Genomic DNA, 17,260 nt, shown 5'->3' with positions numbered 1-17,260 from the left:
GCGCTCTAATCTTGGATTCCACACATAGCCGGCGCCGACCGCCCCCGCCCCCTGCTGGTGTGGCGGTTCAACTGTACTACACCGTGTACATTATATAGTGAGTATTTTTAAAAACGACACCGTGTTTACAATTTTAATGAGGTAATAACTATTGTTGGGCACGTTACTTTCAAAAGGCAACATATTACATAGTACTAGTTCCCTTCATTTTTTCTAAAAGATATATTACAATATTATTGTCTGTGTAGAGACATATATTACTTATTACACTACTTTTAGTTACTAACTACTGAACCTAACTTTGTGCATTATGTTGGTTCTCTTTAATATTTTGTTAAAAAATGAAGCAGACACTGAAATGGGGAAAATAAAACAAGCTTAGTTGTCTTGCAAGTTAATTCCTCTCAAATGCTTGTGAGCTGGAATCTTAAGCAATCTGTATAAATTATTGAAACTCGTTCGTAATCAGTGCTCCTTTTTCGAACTGTTGTGAAGCCAGAGGATATCATATCATATTTTCAGGTGTGGTGTAGGTGCAAATCCATAAACTACATACAAAGTTTATATTAATACACTCTGACAAAACTGTGATCACTTCTTGCTTTATTTGAGTCTAAAAAGTAAATACTGTGCATCCCTTCGATCACGTTATGGCAAACATCCCCTTATATGTCATGTCAAATGTCTGGTAAAAGAAATGCCACTCAAAAGAGCCAAATGTGTTTATGACTAAAAGAAAAATACACTTTATTATTTTTGATAGAATTTCTGCTGCTGCTCCCAAAGTAGCATCCAACTTTATTCATGGTAAAACATCTACAGCGAAAAGTGCCGCATCAAACAATATACACCAGGAGATCCCAAAATGGTTTCTTACAAGACCTGCAATATTTTCAATGAGATAGTGTCTAAATTAAAGTTCCTTATTTAAGTCCATAATACAATAAAATCAAAAGGGAACTGCTTTAAAAGGTTTTGTAAATGGTGTGTAAGTGGGTTTGTGGGTTCGTCTTAGTGTTTCATCATCGCCAGACTCTCCTGATCCACAGCAGACTGCAAAGCCAACACCATGTCTGTGGATGACAGATGACACTTAATGAACAAAAGGTAAAGCACACGGAAATCCAAGATGTTGGTGTTTTTATGTAATGTTGTTGGTGTTTTGCTTATTCAACATTTGATGTTAGACTGGAATATTTTGCTAAACTAACGGAAAACCAAGATCAAGCTGTGGATTTTACCCAGTATCTTCCGAGAATGATCCACCAGGTCGGGAAGTTCCTCCTTGATGTTGTATGAGGTTTGCTCCATCGCCTTGACAAAGTCATTTACCCTCTGAGAGACGAAAGGGATTAATGTTTGAGGACTAAAGCAAAAAAATAAATGAATAAACTTGGCATTATTACTTGTATGTTGTAAAGAAGAGAAGACGTCCTCCAACTCTACCTTCAGTTCTACATAGACTTTCTCCTCCAACTCTGTCACTTGAGATATGGCATCATACACACTGGCATCCACAACAGATTCCTATAAAACACACAGTAAACAGCAAAATTAAGCCAACTATAAATACACTAAATCAACATAAACTATGATCTCAATCAATCTCACCTCCTCTGTGGAGCTGTCCAAAGGCTCTTGTAGCTTGGCTGCTCCACTGGACGTGGAATTGCCATTCAGTTCCTTCACTCTGTCATAGAGAGGAGGAATACTCTATGTTTTAAGTTTCTTTACAAACAAAATAGGATTTAAATCACAAAAAAATATCCAGGAGCACCATAAAGTTAAACTTCATTGGCTAACTTTGTACCTGTCAGCATAACGTAGTGTGTTCATTGTGTATTCACATGAAGCCATGCCCGGAGAGACCATGGCAATCTGTGGAAGGAGACGAGGACAAAGACTCACACCACTGTTTGTGTGCTTGATTGGCCCGCATCTGCTTTTGAATGAAATCAGACCATAAAGCACTAAAAGCCAAAACATACCATGCAGGTCTTGGACTTTTCTCCAATGAAGGAATCTCTGAGGACCTTGGTCAAAGTGCTCATCCTGAAAGGAATGTGATCACTGTTCTTTCCCAGTGAACGAATGCACTCCTACAGGACACAAGAATGAAAAAACAGTCATGTAAGGTATGACTTTTAACATTCTTTTAGATTTTGTGCATGCATAATTGCCAGTGATTCGGTCTAAATTTGACAAATTGGAATGGAGTGGAAATGGACTCTTCTCTATTTGCAGCTCACAGCTACTTATTCAACTCCACTGCAGTCTACCTTGAGAGCCAGCAGGCTGCGGTTGATCTCTGCAGTCTCAACCAAAGTGCTGCGGTCATTGCTGCTGACGTCTGTGCCACGCTCGTTTCCAGCCAAATCGACCAATGAAAATTTGCCGTGCAGTGTGGAGGTGCGGTCGTTGCGTCGCAGGACAATCTGGAGGATGGCATGAGAGCGGGAGGAATTGGCATTTGCAGAAGTCTGTCCAGATGTTCTAGATTGACAGGAAGAGAGAAGAGACAGAAACGCAGAGATCAGAGTTTTAAGTAGTTATTCTTTTTTTTACTTTTATTTTATTGAACCAGAAGTTGCACTTGAATAACTGACGCGAAACCGTAAACATATTTAATTAATGTGCTGCTCTGATGTTATACAAGTAAGAAAACATTCAAATAATGATCCAAATTGAGCACAATCTTATCCATAGGGTTAACCATATTCCATGAATAACATTTAACACTCGAGTACCTGCATGCACTGCCCATCTGTATCATCTTGATGACCTCCTCTGCTGCGGACACGTAGACCTCCTCCAGGCCCACCACCTGAACCTGCTGTCTTTCATCCTCCAACACCCGGAGCTTGGCCTTCTTGTTCAGCAGGTCGTACACCTAAAATCCAAAAATATGTTCCAAATATGTTAAGGATAACACTTGACTACACTGACATTTCAGTGAAATATTCTCAATGAATGTGTTCATGGAGATGGAAGGAGAGGTTTTTATCTCACTTTTCCATTGTAAATCTCAAAGAAGCTGACATAGGCAGAGAGATCCATGTTAGCATATCTCCTGTGGTTGATGTAGCTGAAAACATCCTGAGCTGGAGAAGGAAAGACTCATGTTAAAGGCCAATTGAATAGTTCTATAGTTGAAAGGGTGAAGCAGCAAAGATCCAACAGGACTCTTCTTGAGTGAAGTAAACAAATACAAATAATGCAGATCGATAGAGTGATTCCTGTTAGTGAGCTTAATGTGAAAACCCTGTTTAACGACTTCCTTCATTATGAGATGTACAGAGAGCCACTGGTAATGCTTTTGGTCTTACCTGCCAAGGCATAGATTCCTTTAGCGCTGTTCTGCTGCCTCCCTGCGAAATCACCTCCCATCGTCTAGGGAGAAAATGTACCAAACAAGCACAAAAATGAATAAATTCAATTTATGGAAAATACTGCGTCAAGACAGATCAAGCTTGTAAAGCAAGCAAAGCCTTCTTACATGAGTCTTCCCACTTCCCGTCTGGCCATAGGCAAAACATGTTGCCATTGCACCGTCAAAAATGGACTGCACCAAAGGTTTGGCTGTGAACCTAAAGAAAAAAAAAAGTAATTTAACAGGATGTATGACAAATACAAATCCTGAGAAAACTGACCAGTCACAGCTTACAAAACACCCAGGCTGATCTAGAAAACCTTCCATCGAATCCACTTTTTGTTTTACTAAATAAGAAGGATGAATGAAGCCATTACTTGTAGACTAGGTCGTTTGTGGAGGTCTCATCAAAGGCGTAATCAAAGTGGAAGACTTGGTTGTCCAGGTACTTGGTAAGGTCCACCTTTTGCTTTGGCTCATGAACCAGCAAGGCACCATTTCCAGGTATAGACACCACATCTATCTCCTTTTTAGTGATCTCTGGAAAACACAAGGAAGTCAAATCTCTGACAATGTCATTTATTTATTTTATGATCAGAAGATACTGCACACAGGATGTGAGATGTCACTCCTAGTATACCTTTGTTGTTAAGGGGCCGCTTGCGAACACACACACAAATTCTTCGAGCTGCAATCTATAGAAACACAAGATGTGCTGTAAGAACGAGCTGTAATGGCACAGCAGCATACAGCTTCATACAAGGCACATCGTCCTAAGTACAAAACTCACGTGGTCAGTAGTTGATAAGGGGGTTACTTCCAAAGTCTCTCTGAAGTCTTGGATCATGTCGTAGAACTTCTGGTTTGGTCGAGAAGGTTCTCCAAACTTAAAAGGAAACCAAAAGTAATTTAAATAAAAAATGTAAATAAAATTCTCTTGTTAAAAAGGGTCCAACCAAGTCAAACTTTTCCAATTAAAAAAATAAATACAACCCCCGGCCTATGCTGGGTCATTAACAATTCCAAGAACTATTTTACTCTGAGATGGTCCAAATGCATTTCATGTGAGACAAATTAAAGAGGAAATTTAGCTTTTTGATTTGTAAGAGGAATGTTTTACTTTGTATGCTGGAGTTTCTATATACAGTAAAGGTGAGCTCATATATAACCCACGTTTAGTTTAATTTTGATAGGTTTGTGTGAGTTGTGTTTATTTTTATACATATTTTCATGTTAACTGTTCATACACACATAGAACCTCATAGTAACTGCTTGTTAGGAAAACTGTCAAACTCTGATACAATTATATGTCTAAAAATGGCTGAATGAGCAAAATCTCACCTTCCCCCTCTTGGTCTGCATGTCTGGGGGCTTTCCAACACATGACATCCTTTTGTTGGTTTTGTTCAGCTCTTGGGGAGCCACAGACTTTCTTCTGCCTAAAGTACATGCAGATAATATATACTTTGATTTGTTTGTCAGCAGGTAAAAATCAAGTAACATTAAACAGAGCCTCATATCATTGTCATTGTTGCGATGTCCAACAAATTCAAATCACAAAACGAGTATGTGCTCATAGCACATCATGGAGGTGATACCAAACACACATGCATATTTAACAATTCTGTTTTGTGCTAAATAAGACCAAAGAAAAGGACTTGTGAAAGACTTTCTGTAGGAATAGCAAATCGGTGCATACATTTGATTCAAGTCAGTCTGAAATATCTTACTGACCCCTTGCAGGCGGTGGAGGCATTTTCTCAGGTGCATCGTTTTCCTTCACTGCCTCGCGTAGAAGCGCCAGTGATGATTTGGTTTCGTTCTTTCTACGCTGCTGACTTAGAAGCGCTGGATGAGGCAGGAGAACAGACTGAGGTTTAGAAAGATGACAAATATTTAAAAATGACTGAACAAAGACAGCTAGCTGTTCAAATAAAATACCTGAAAGATGACTTTAAAGCATGCAGTGTGTTTCATATGTTGTGATTCTTTTACCAATGTGACTGTGCAAAACATAATGCATCCAAATGTTTAAACAGAAGAAACGTTACTTCCATCTTTTTTTTCTCTTTTTCCAATGACTGCTGACATGCACACTAATATCTCGCTACATTCCAAATCTGACACCATTGCAATTTTAATATGGGTCATGTACACAGCATGTTTTGTTTGGAGATTAGGAATTAGGCCTAATTCCAAAAGTAACATTTTCCAATTATGACATTTGCTAGTTTACGGTAGGCTGTGCATTGCCTAGCCAACCGTCTACAGGGCATGCACAAAAGAAAAGCTCACAATTCTAAATGTAAGTAGAAACACACCTACTTTTAAACATTATAAAAGACTTAGATATCAACAGGTTTTCTTAAATGCACAAATGCTGTGCCAAGCTTTTCAAGAAGGATGCTGAAGGAATGAAAAAAGGACGCTGTGTTCATTTACCAGAGTTTGCACAGTTGGATGTAAATAGCAATATTAGTTTAATATTCCTTTTCATTATCCATGTAAACATCTTAGCAAGAAAGAAATATTGTCTTTTCGAGAATAAGGGCAATAACCATACTATTTTGCACATGTAAACATAGTTTTATAGGAACACTACCAACCAGAGCTTGTGAGGGCTGAAGAAGAAGAAGGGAGATCAGGGCGGATCGTCTCGGGGCTTGCCCCAGAAGGCTGAGAGGTCTGGACCGGTGCTGGAACAGGAGCCGGAGCCTGGAACAAACAGGTCTGCCTGGCCTGAGACCGGCTGACTAAAAGTCAGACAAATCAAAGTCAGACAGCTGCAGTCAGTGTGAAATATTGCTACCATTGCGATGTAACCATTACCATGTTGCGGTTAAATGTAATGCAAAGCCTGCTATAAATCAAAAGTGATCACAGTTGCCAGACAGTGAGCTGTCAGACACCCAGAGTGACAGAGAAGTGAGCCATGAGAGATCAAACTAGATACAGCAGAGCTAAAACGGACCAGGTGATTAAATATTTAATTAGATAAATATTTGCATATGAAAATGTTACTGACAAAGTAATAATAATGCTACTATAAGTTAACTTTTTGAAAGGAAAAAAAGCAGTGCTCTGCATCATCTGATCATTTTCTCCTCTTGTTCCCACCCAGGTTTAGAGCTGATGGACAAAAACAGATAGTGCTGCATGCCCAGAATAACCCAAAGTATTCCATATGCCGATGATTAATTATGCATAATCAGCCGCCAGTGGTTAGAATTCAGTTCTCTGAGGGGTGTGAGTTTTATCAACTTACACCATCCAATCACCAAAGGACTGATTCTAAAAAATTGCAAATAATTTATTTAGGAGAGGAGGAGCATGCGTGCCTTTCCGACCTGACTCTTCAGCATTGGTGATTGCAGGAGCAGATGCTTTTGGAAGGAAAACGAGCCGTTAGGAGAACAACTACAGGACATGGCAACGTATAAATGAAATAGTACAATATGTTGACATACAGGGGGCAGGGGCAGGAATCCTGGATGAGCGCAGTCGACCCTCATACTTCTACAGATGAGATAAAAGTAGAAGAACAAAACGGTCACACACATTTTATGTTCTTTAATTGTTCATTGAGAAAATGGGACATTTTTATGTTGTAGGACAGACAGAAAAAAAGAAGCAGCTCAGATAAGATTATATAAATGTTCAAATTCCCAGAAACTGGGTCCAACCTTGTGACACTGACAAGAAGCAGCTCCAGTACTTTGTTATGTGGACAACACTTACCTTGTCTGGAGCAGGAGGGGGTGGATCAGCAGCTTCGCTGGTGGCAGAGTTTATATGGTCCAAAAGCTTTGGGTTGAGTATACATAACTCGCTCAGCTGAACCTAAAATAAATCACCCAAGAGGACGAATAAAGTCATGTTAACTTAAATTAAAAGTCACCTCACAAATACATGAAGTCTATCATAATGGAGGTTTATGAAATGGCTGGACGGGTCATATAATCGCTGAAATAACAAGACTGACTTACCTCTTTTCCTCGGCAGGTATCCTTCTCAAACCACTCCACCATAACCGTGGACTTGTAGTCATCCACGGATTTCACCTTCGCCGAATGCACTCGACCTGGTTATCATATAAACAAACGGCGAGTCAACGCCAGGCTTTACTAACGTAGCCGAAACAGCGTTATTTGGAGAAGGGGGGAACGATGTGAGCTCACCATCACTTCGACTGATTTGTACAGAGGATCCAATTAGAAGTTCGGCCAGGTTGCCCTCCATGTTTTAACTCCCCAGTGAGTGTGCTGCTGGAGAGAAATCAGAATTTCAGGTAACGTTAGCCTGTTGATAACAAGCTAACTCCCGCTATCTGTCTTCTGCCACAGCTACAAAACTTCACACTCCTTTCCTCGATAAATTATCAAATACATAATCGATATGTAATCACACAGTTCTTCTATATGTCTTTGTTTATCTTTTCTAACCGAATAACGACAGAATCAAACTTACCTACGTGCGAAATTTAACGCCGCCCAGGATTTGAACTTCTTCTTCGTCTCTCACTTTTAACGGCAGCTCACTTCCTGTGTGTCTCACTGCTGCCACCTACCGGAGGTGGTTAACTCCTGCAGCGTCCGTGCTGTCAGCTGGTTGTCAGACGTTTCCTAATGTTCATTCATAAATATATACTTTTTTCACTGGGAAGGTTTTTATACATATGTTTGTAAATACTTTTCGACTAGACCATTGTATTTACGTATTTATGTATTTCTTTTCTTTTCTTTTCTTTTATCTTATTTTATTCAAGATTAATGTAATTAATTCCTTTATTTCTTAATGTTGCTTAAAATGTGGCAAAACGTTTTCAATGATTATTCATGCCTTGTTTGTACTTGTAATGTACTCAATAACAACAATAGTGATAATGATTATGATGACGATAATAATAATAATAATAAGAAGAAGAAGAAGAAGAAGAAGAACAACAACAACAACAACAACAACAACAACAACAACAACAACAACAACAGCAACTACAGGGATGGCCATTGTAATGACAGCCAACTGCAAAAAAACGAAAGAAAGAAAGAAAGAAAGAAAGAAAGAAAGAAAGAAAGAAAGAAAGAAAGAAAGAAAGAAAGACAGAAAGAAAGAGATTGTAGGCTACTATCATATCAAGTAAATACATTTCCTGCAACATTATAATATTTCTAAGTGCTGATCTCTTTGATTGCCAATAACCATCTGTAATTTCCTCACAGTGAATGCAGGAGTAACAGCCATGAAGTACTAAGGACAGTATATAGTATATGTTTACATGTCATTAGAGTTTAAGCTTGTATAAATATGTCTTGTGGGAAATAATTTTCTGAATATAATGCCTGTAGTCTGAATTCCTCACTCTTAAATATAATCTGTTATAACTGTTTCCAATCAGGTGAATGTTTCATATGGGCAACTTAAACAACACCAACAATTAAAGATACAGTTACAGTATAATGAGAATAAGTGCCTTTGAGGGCAGTTTTCACAGTGCTAAAAATAACACTGTTCGTGAAGGTGTTGTTTGCCCCCCTCCCCTTGTAAACAGCAAGCCTCGAGTGTCTCTGTCAACCATGGATGTAGCAGGAATGGAAATAGGCTTACTATTATTTTTCTGATTAAATGACAGAGCAGTACAGTAGAACGTCAGTGTACAGCTTCGTTATGATTATTCAGCTACCTGGAGTCATGATACTAAACTATACTGCGTCTTCCAGTTTTCGGTCACTAACTGATGATGTTGCAGATAATTAAAATTAGAAAATAGAAAATGGAAATTTTTGTCCTGGTTCTGTCAGTCCAGTGGGAAATGCTGGTGTGCAGAAAAGAGGTGAAAGTTGACGCGTGAAAAGCCTCTGTGGTTTCTGTTCTGTAGCAAACTGATGAAGAAGAAAAGTTTCCTGAAACACTGTCAAATCAAACTTCGGAAGCGTTGTGAGACTCCTCTCACTGCACTGCTGCTTCAGTTATAAGTGCTGAATAAGGACTAAAAGAAAGTGTTTTATATTGAAATAAGTCACTGCTGACTGCCATTTAGAGCTGCTCTGATCAACAGTAATGGATTTGTTGTCAAATATTAAATTGATGATTATTTTGATTGATTAGTTGGTTTGATTTCTTCTCGATTTGCTTTTAAAATGTTTCTTTATCCTCAACAGCAAATCTTTTTTCGTCGTGGACAAAACAAGACGTTTGAGGATGTCGCCTTGAACTCTGGGAAACACTGACCATCATTTCACAGACCATAGACGACATAGACAACTTATTGATAATCCACAGCTTAATCAACAATGGAAAGAATCATTTGCTGCAAACATTTGGAGAGGTATTTTTCATGCCGTGTACATATATCAAGGTAATATATCCATGTGTTTTTTAATAACCCTGATTGTAGGTCACAGAGAGCCAGATCGGTTGGCAGCTTGATAACAAAGCCACACTGCAGTGAATCAATGACTTGATCACTTCCACAGTAACTGCCAACTAAAGCGCCGTTTCCTCATCAAATTCTGTTAAACCCCGCTCCGTTTAGCCTACTGCATTTCATCCATGTGACCGCAGGAATCCTGTGTTTGTCCACATGCCCCCTCTTTCCCCCGCACCCATTGCAAACCAGGCACAACAGCTCAGTCCCCCGTGACATCAACAATCAGGGACAGCTGGAGAATGACCCATAATGCAGTTCAGCCTTGCCTTCAGCGTGGGAGGCTTCCACCCCCCCCAAAGCCTCCCTGCTCCTCTGTGCCCACACCCTCTCAGCCTCCAAACCTCCTAACTATACACAAGCTGGACTTATGTATACACATTCCCCGCAAGCGAACGCTGACACATGACAAATCAAAGGTCTAATAAACAGCTTGTGCTGAACAATTTTCCCCCCACCGCCAAAGGATGAAAAATAAACAAATCCCTGTCGGTTTGGCCCAGCCAGGCCATTTGGTAGGTCTGTCTGTCGGTGACTGGGTGGCCCAGAGCTGCTCGGTGTGAGGCCTGGGATGGAGCCACAACTGTTTCCTGTGAGCAGCCCAACCCCCAGAACCTCTCCACAACTGGCTTAGTGGGTGGTATTCCCCTCCTCCTTCTCTTCCTCACATCCCCCGGACTCCTACACCCTCCTCTCCGCTCGTCCTCAAACCCTCCTCTCCCCGTCAATGCTCTCTGCTCCGAGCGCTCCTCCCCCCTTTTTCCTCCCTTCCAGTCAGTCGGTCTATCCATTCTCACGGGCTAAACACTTCCTCAGTGGCCTTGAGTGGATGGAGTAGGCCAAACAAGTGTTTAAACTTCTGTCTGCTGCTTTTTAAAAAACTGGTTTATCGTCTGTGTCTATACTTGGTCCTGTCCATGTGTGTTTTCCTACATATTAATTATCTAAAATGACGCCGTGTGGCCACTTGAGCTCAGTAGACCTCATTATTACCTCTCAGCTATATTATGAGGGAGTGATTTGTGCCTGTATCCATCTGCAGAAAAGGTTTGCTCAATGGGCAATATGTGGATTTTACATCTTTATTGTGATTTGAGATATGTCATCTTGTCATGATATGGCATTAGTAAAGGCTGCCAACACCTGCCTTTACCCACCCATCATATCCACATTACTGATGGTGATTCATCAAAATGTCATTAGGTGCCTCCGTGTTTAGGAAACTCTGGTGCCCCTTTAATTTTTTTCGCCCCTGCCTCTGACATCATCCTGAGTTTTTCACCATGTGTGTCATCATGGCAAAATGTGGTCCTGGGGACACCTTTTGTACACAGGAACTGTAATAGTAGCCCTTCAGTCATGAAACTTTACAGGTGTGTAGTCGAGATCCAAGTAAAAGCTGAGTCTGAAGATGAGTTTGGTCCGACCCATGAGGACTGAGTGCTAATGTTATAATTACAAGGTTAAGCGGAGTGGAAGTGTAAAGTAGCAGAAAGTGGAAATTTTTCAATTAAAGTCCAAGTATCTTAAAATACTGAAACACAGTGTTCAGTAAATGCACTCAGATACATTCTATCATCAGTGTCACATATCCTTCCCCATTATTTCCCCTTTCTCATATTTATCTGACATTATATCACATGGAATCTGGGAGTGAAACTCTAATTAGAGACCACAAAGAAGGAGATTAATCATCAGCGGATGTCTCTGACTGTATATAATGAATCACGTTACTTTATTGGTTGGAGTTTGTCGTTAAAGTGCTTCCACGTGTCCGTCTATCTGAGCGTTCCGGTGGTCTGTGTCTTATCACGAAGGCTTTTGTTTTGCTAAGATTTGCGTTCGTTCGTGTCCAGAGGAGTTTGTTATCTTACTCGGCCTCTCATAAATTAGACTTATCCTTTTTTCATTTGATCTATGCAGCAGATGAGAATATACTGGCTGATCCTCCCTTTGGGACCGAACCCTGTTACACACTCCATTTTGCTCGTGCTGATAAGGTTTCGATATTTCACAGGAATACGCTTAAGGGCGGTGGAAGCTCTCTTTACGAAGGCAGTCTCCTCACTCACCACAGCGCAACGCTGTGTGGAGACTGCAGTCATGGAAAAGCAGCAGCACAACTGGAGGGTTTGGTCGTGCTGGTGGTTGATTTGAGGAAGAAGGGGTCTTGTATCTGTTGGCCCTGAGTCTGTTTAACTGCTCCCCCCTCCGCTTTTTTTTTTTCCCCCAGCCGTCTAAAAGCATATTTTCTCAGTGTAAAGAAAATTGGCAGAGACCATGAGCTCTGTTCCCCCTATACAGACTATATAAACACACATGCATACAGTACGTGAGCTGAACACACTTAACAAAACCACCCAGGAAGGACGGCCGACGCGTATAGGGGAGCAAAGAAGAAGAAAAGAAGAGTGTTGGTCTACTGGTTCTCCTACCCTCCTGTCTCTTTATTTAGTCAGAGTAAATAAATACATTACGTAATTCTATGACAAACATATATTAGCATGTTGCATTTGGGCAAGATTCAGACATTTTGGCTCAGGGAGAAAACCCTTGATTGCAGAGTAAACTTGATTTTTGACAGCCACGTCTCACTGTGAAGCCAAAATACAGACTCCTAAGGTTATGGGAAGACTGTAAGAACACAAATAATCTAGTGAACCAACTGTTTCCATAAAATTACCCCCCCTTTTTTAAAAAAAAAAAAAATGCTTTTCATCTTTTTTAAAGGAATCTCAGATCTCTGTCACGTAAAGATGCCTGTTGCATTATACAACGTGGCCAGCAGAGAGCAACATAGCTACAAACAGAGAGAACAAAACTCTGGACTTGAGGGGGAAAAAAAACCCAGCACCAACAAGACACGAGAGCCAGTAATAGAAAATAAGAGTGCTTTTATATATATTGTCAACCAATTGATGGTCTGGTGTGATTTATTGCTTCATAACTGAACTTAGTGTGCGTCCAACAACGCAGCTACAGCAGGGATTTAAAAAAAAAAAAAAAAAAAAAAAGGTCTCCAGCCAAGGAGCCAAACTGAGCAAATAGAGAGCGAGTCTGGAACATTCACTCATTAAAGCATATTAGTATTCTTGGCATGTGGGGATCCTCTGAAACATGCCAGTGACCCATTTTGGTTCCCGGCCCATCATTTAAGAAAAAGCTGCAATATAGGCCGCTCTTCAAATACATCATTTCAAGCAGTGAAATAATTCAGTGAGCAGTTTATTCACCTCTGAGCTCTGACAGCCACGCACACCTGAGCCTGTGCCAAACGGCCACCTCAGTTTGCCCAGCTGGCAAGTGTTATTTGTTTCCTGTAATTTTGTTTATTTATTTGTTCTTTGCGGTTAAGAGTAGTCGTGGATGGGAGGGTGGTGGTGGTGGTGGTGGTGGTGGGGGGGGGGGGGGGCACACAGCTGCAGTTATGCCACGGGAATGGCTTGGTCACTTCTCCAGGAGTATAACACAACTCTGCTGATAGCAACCAATCAAAAAAACACGGTTTCATTACAAAATGTGGAGGGTTCATAAGACTCGACAGAATTATTTGAGTACATGCAAGGAACGGATACAAATTAGTTTACAATGGAAGAAGGAGGTGCTGCGTGGCTCAGATGGCTGACCCAACAGGTGATCTCCAGCGGGGCAGCTGAGAGTAAAGCCAATAAAACTCCTCCTGAATGTTGAGTGGTGCAGAAAAAAACAAGAAAGCCTAGCTTCAGATGAAATAATATCATCAATTTATTCTTCATGCACGTGTGCTATCGACGGGACAAACATGTGTCGACTCTAGGTTATCATCAGAGTCTGAACAAATACATCACAATAACAATTACAATCCAGACATAGCTGGTGCTATACCCGATACGTATGCCTTTACAGCAATAGTAAGCCCCCCAAACATGCTTACATGCCAAAAAAGTGTGATTCTGCAATAGGGCATGATAACAACAAGTGATTTACATTAAGTGGAAATACATAAAATCCTTAAAATAATGCATATCAGATCAATAGTCTATAAGGCATGATGCACCTCAGGTCCATGCACCTCTTCTCTGCTTTGGAGACTACTACACTGTGTTATTTACTGGTGACTCTCTATAAATTACAAATCACTTACATGAGATGTTAGTGAGCTGGTTACCACGCTCAGCAGCACAGTGCAGGTGAGGTCGGCCTGAATACGGATTCAGGTTTAAAGAATCACAGGTCGAATTGTTGGCTCACGCACTCATGAGGAGAGAGGCAAACGTGTTGTGCGCTAAATGAATCTTAACCCTGAATTCTGACGCTAATTACAAAATGACTCAGTGGTGGATTTCAATCTCTCACGTGCGTATTTGTGGATATTCACGTGCTTCAAACCTGCACGTCCACTTGTAACTAATGTATAATTCACTTTTGAAATTTCGACTAAAATCTCTTCCCAGTTGTTGCAAACTGCCCCCTGTTGGTCAGCGCATCTTGCAGATGTCAAAAGGACACTGTGAAAGTAATACATCTAGCATCCAGCACTGTCTATATCCAGTGTGAGAGCTTTAGTCACCATATGAAATAAAGAATAGATAAAAATCTAGTAAGAGCTATTTGTTTTCATGCTTGAGTGATATGTGCATGACTGACAAAAACTTCCATAACCAACTGCAACATCCGCAACACCAAATTTTACATTAAACGTGATAAAATCTGACATTTATAGTAAATAACTAGGCGCACTTTTAGAAGACTTTGAAGACATTTAAGGTGCATTAATTGAGGGCTACAGTATTGAGTTCGGTGAGTGTTTTTGCTTTACACCAACAGTCACACACACACACACGTTCGGTTGCAGGGTGCAGCGCTTGGTTTTCCCCGTTTCACCATTTGGTCAGTAACTAGTCCACAGGGCCCCTCTGTCACTCACAATTTCCCTGTCGGCCCTCATCAGTTTTCTGTCGACACTACAGTGCGGAGAACGTGAAAGAATCAAGAAAAGAAAAAAAATGAGGTTTTCAGCTTTGAAGCTTACTGAAACTTAAGTGACAGAGTGAGACGCATCTGAAACTAAGTTTCATCCACAGCTGTGAAATTATCCCATTAGTTTTATTCCTGAACCCAATAAGTTTCTTTTTATGAACCATAAAGGTTGAGATACTGCAGGCCTGCATACAAACTCTTCAAGGGGAACACCAGTCGAAACCACAGACCATGAATAGCGCAGAAATGTGTTAGTATGCTTTTGAAATTAATCCTTAAAACCCACCAGTGTTTCTTTTTTTTTTTTTTTGCTCCGTTTTACGGGACACACCAGAGAAATCGTACGTTTGCTTGCGCAGTGCAGGCTACAACATGTGGACCCCACAGTTCTCTACATTTATACCCAGAGTTTTACAGGCTTCTCTAAAAAACCACAGCGATGGGACGCACACCAAAAATATCCAACATATAGAATTCAATCCTGTCTACCGTTGAATCCTAAAAGCCTTATTATTTTATATATAGGGCTATTGTGTAGTTTTGGTGAAGCAATTTTAAAATCTGTGTTTTCCTGACTGAATAAACTAGATTAACAAACTGTTTCTTACTGCTTTATTGTGTTTATATGTGGCGGATCCTGCCACCTTTCCATCTACAAGCAGTGTTCTTGGGACCTTATTTTCCTCTAGGAGCAGCTTGCTTATTCAGTTATGGAAAAACAAAATATTTCTGTATTCTGTTTATATATATCATAACCTCATTAATGTGAATATTAAAATTCTGAACGCCTTCTCCCAAAACTACGTAGTGCCCCTTTAAGTGAAAAATCTGCCCGTGCAGTGAGATAATTGCGAAAAGTGTTCTTACAAATAAACATCTCCCAAAATCATGTCTCCCATGTGTGCCATTTCCCCTTAATCGAGTGCAGCGATTGGTCCTCTTCTGTCTTCCTTCAAGATGCTGACATTACCGTCTGCAAACGTCTTGAAACAGGCTGACTCCCATTGGAAACAGATTGAAGTAAACCTTCTGCACAGGGCAGATTGTTTCACCAGCTTTAAAACAAGAGGTACTGTAGGGTTCAGCAAAGTCCAAACATTACGCCATGGGATGAAGATTTTCTTGGTTGATTAAGAAAGCCGTTTCAGTCGCATATTCTGTGACACATGATATGTAATGTCCTGTTTGGTGCCCCAGAAAAATAGTGTATTATGGAAGTTGCTCTACATGCGGGGAGGGCTTTTGAGAAGTTCCTGCAAAATAAAAGTTAAGCAACGCCAGCTTCACACCGTTACCATCCAAGTTAGGCTAGGCTAACTTGCCACTTTCAGCTTGTAGGCTGCTAGCTCGAACGCCGTTGTTGTTGTTTATCGTAGCGACGCAGACTTTGAAAGCGCTAACACGCCGATAGCGAAAGGGCAGACGATGCCACCTGAAAGAGTCGCCCAGTGGCAGAAATATACCAACAGTCTACGTCAGGTGAGTCGGACTAGAGGCACAAATGTAAGATTCAAATTTGGGGTGACCAAGAGAGCTTAATAAAGAAAAAAACACAAAGAAACTCAAACAAAATGAGAGAAAAGCTTTAGCATCCAGGATGTCACCACCACGAAAAACAAAAGATTGGGAACAGTCATCTCACAGATTACAGTCAGTCATTTAAGTGTTTTGATCAATGTATCACACTGATTGTGTATCCGTATCTCTTCAATGCTTCATTGAATGTCACAGCTTTCCTATATTGTTACCAAATTTACAGTTTATCTGAACACTAACACTTTCACTCTCAAGTTCCCCTGTTAGCTGATGTGCTTAACCCTTACAGCACTGTAAAGACCTTCTCACACTGTTTTATTGTTACTGATCCCCCAAAAGTGTTAATGCCATTGTTTGCCTTTTGCATGGCATGGACAATGATCTGGCAGCGCCTGAGACAAACAATACTGGAAAACCACGCTTATGCATGGTGTCAATTATAGTTTATCCTCTGGTTTGCCTAACTTGCTTTCGAGTAAGGCTCTGCCTTATTGCTCCCCAGCTTGGCCCAGTCCTCCTCCTCCTCCTCCTCCTCCTCCTCCTCCTTCTCCTCCTCCTCCTCTCCTCTTCACCACATGAAATGGCTGTCTGTGCCAGCCTAGCGCTGAGCCTTCATTAGCTTTTACTACCCCACTTGGATGTGTTTAGCTTTGCTCTCTTTCTTTGCCTCTCTGTGTGTCTGACTGTGTGTGTGTGTCTCACCCTCTGTATGTGTCTGTGTCTGCATATGTTTAATTACCAACCCCCGCCTTCCCTTTGGAGTACCCCTCAATGCCATGCCACCATATCATTACACTGTGGCTACAATTTAAACTTCAGTCCCACACACACCCGCACACACACATCACACACACACACACACACACACACACACACACACCGACGTACCCTGGCTGGCCTGCAAATTGTAAAGAGGAGACAGTGGGGTACTCTAGCGAGCTGCTGTAGCTCCTTTATTCTCCCCTTAAAAT

General features: G+C 40.8%; 1 protein-coding gene across 6 annotated transcripts; it reads right to left on the bottom strand.

The window, feature by feature from the left end:
• Positions 1-718: 718 nt before the first annotated feature.
• Positions 719-7,909, bottom strand: kif2c (kinesin family member 2C). Of its 6 annotated transcripts, none has more exons than XM_037085306.1 (23): positions 7,838-7,909; positions 7,549-7,632; positions 7,357-7,451; positions 7,109-7,210; positions 6,838-6,886; positions 6,709-6,753; positions 5,977-6,123; positions 5,105-5,218; positions 4,712-4,809; positions 4,161-4,256; positions 4,011-4,065; positions 3,748-3,910; positions 3,497-3,587; positions 3,327-3,390; positions 3,010-3,101; positions 2,748-2,890; positions 2,280-2,493; positions 1,989-2,099; positions 1,811-1,878; positions 1,612-1,690; positions 1,447-1,527; positions 1,242-1,335; positions 719-1,073 (listed from the first exon to the last, which is right to left on the bottom strand). In XM_037085306.1, exons 2-23 carry the CDS (start codon positions 7,607-7,609, stop codon positions 1,012-1,014), a joined length of 2,124 nt encoding a protein of 707 aa, XP_036941201.1. In that variant the 5' UTR covers positions 7,610-7,632; positions 7,838-7,909; the 3' UTR covers positions 719-1,011. The 6 variants fall into 6 exon arrangements, with proteins under 6 accessions (XP_036941201.1, XP_036941200.1, XP_036941204.1 ...); XM_037085305.1 differs by having other exon boundaries at positions 7,549-7,635; positions 7,838-7,908; XM_037085309.1 differs by having other exon boundaries at positions 6,718-6,753; positions 7,549-7,635; positions 7,838-7,908.
• Between the last annotated feature and the right edge of the window lie 9,351 nt (positions 7,910-17,260).

The sequence above is a fragment of the Acanthopagrus latus genome, chromosome 21 (assembly GCF_904848185.1).
Source record: "Acanthopagrus latus isolate v.2019 chromosome 21, fAcaLat1.1, whole genome shotgun sequence".
In the NCBI taxonomy this organism is placed as follows: Eukaryota; Metazoa; Chordata; class Actinopteri; order Spariformes; family Sparidae; genus Acanthopagrus; species Acanthopagrus latus.
Note: the sequence above shows the minus strand (reverse complement) of the source record. Positions and strands in the feature narration are given on the sequence as shown.

Coding starts and splice junctions, on each gene's coding strand:
- kif2c (XM_037085306.1), bottom strand. CDS start 7,609: ATGGAGGGCAACCTGGCCGAACTTCTAATTGGATCCTCTGTACAAATC. Junction 3,391..3,496: donor CGGGAAGTGGGAAGACTCAT/GTAAGAAGGCTT, acceptor TTTTCTCCCTAG/ACGATGGGAGGTGATTTCGC. Junction 1,528..1,611: donor TGGACAGCTCCACAGAGGAG/GTGAGATTGATT, acceptor TGTGTTTTATAG/GAATCTGTTGTGGATGCCAG.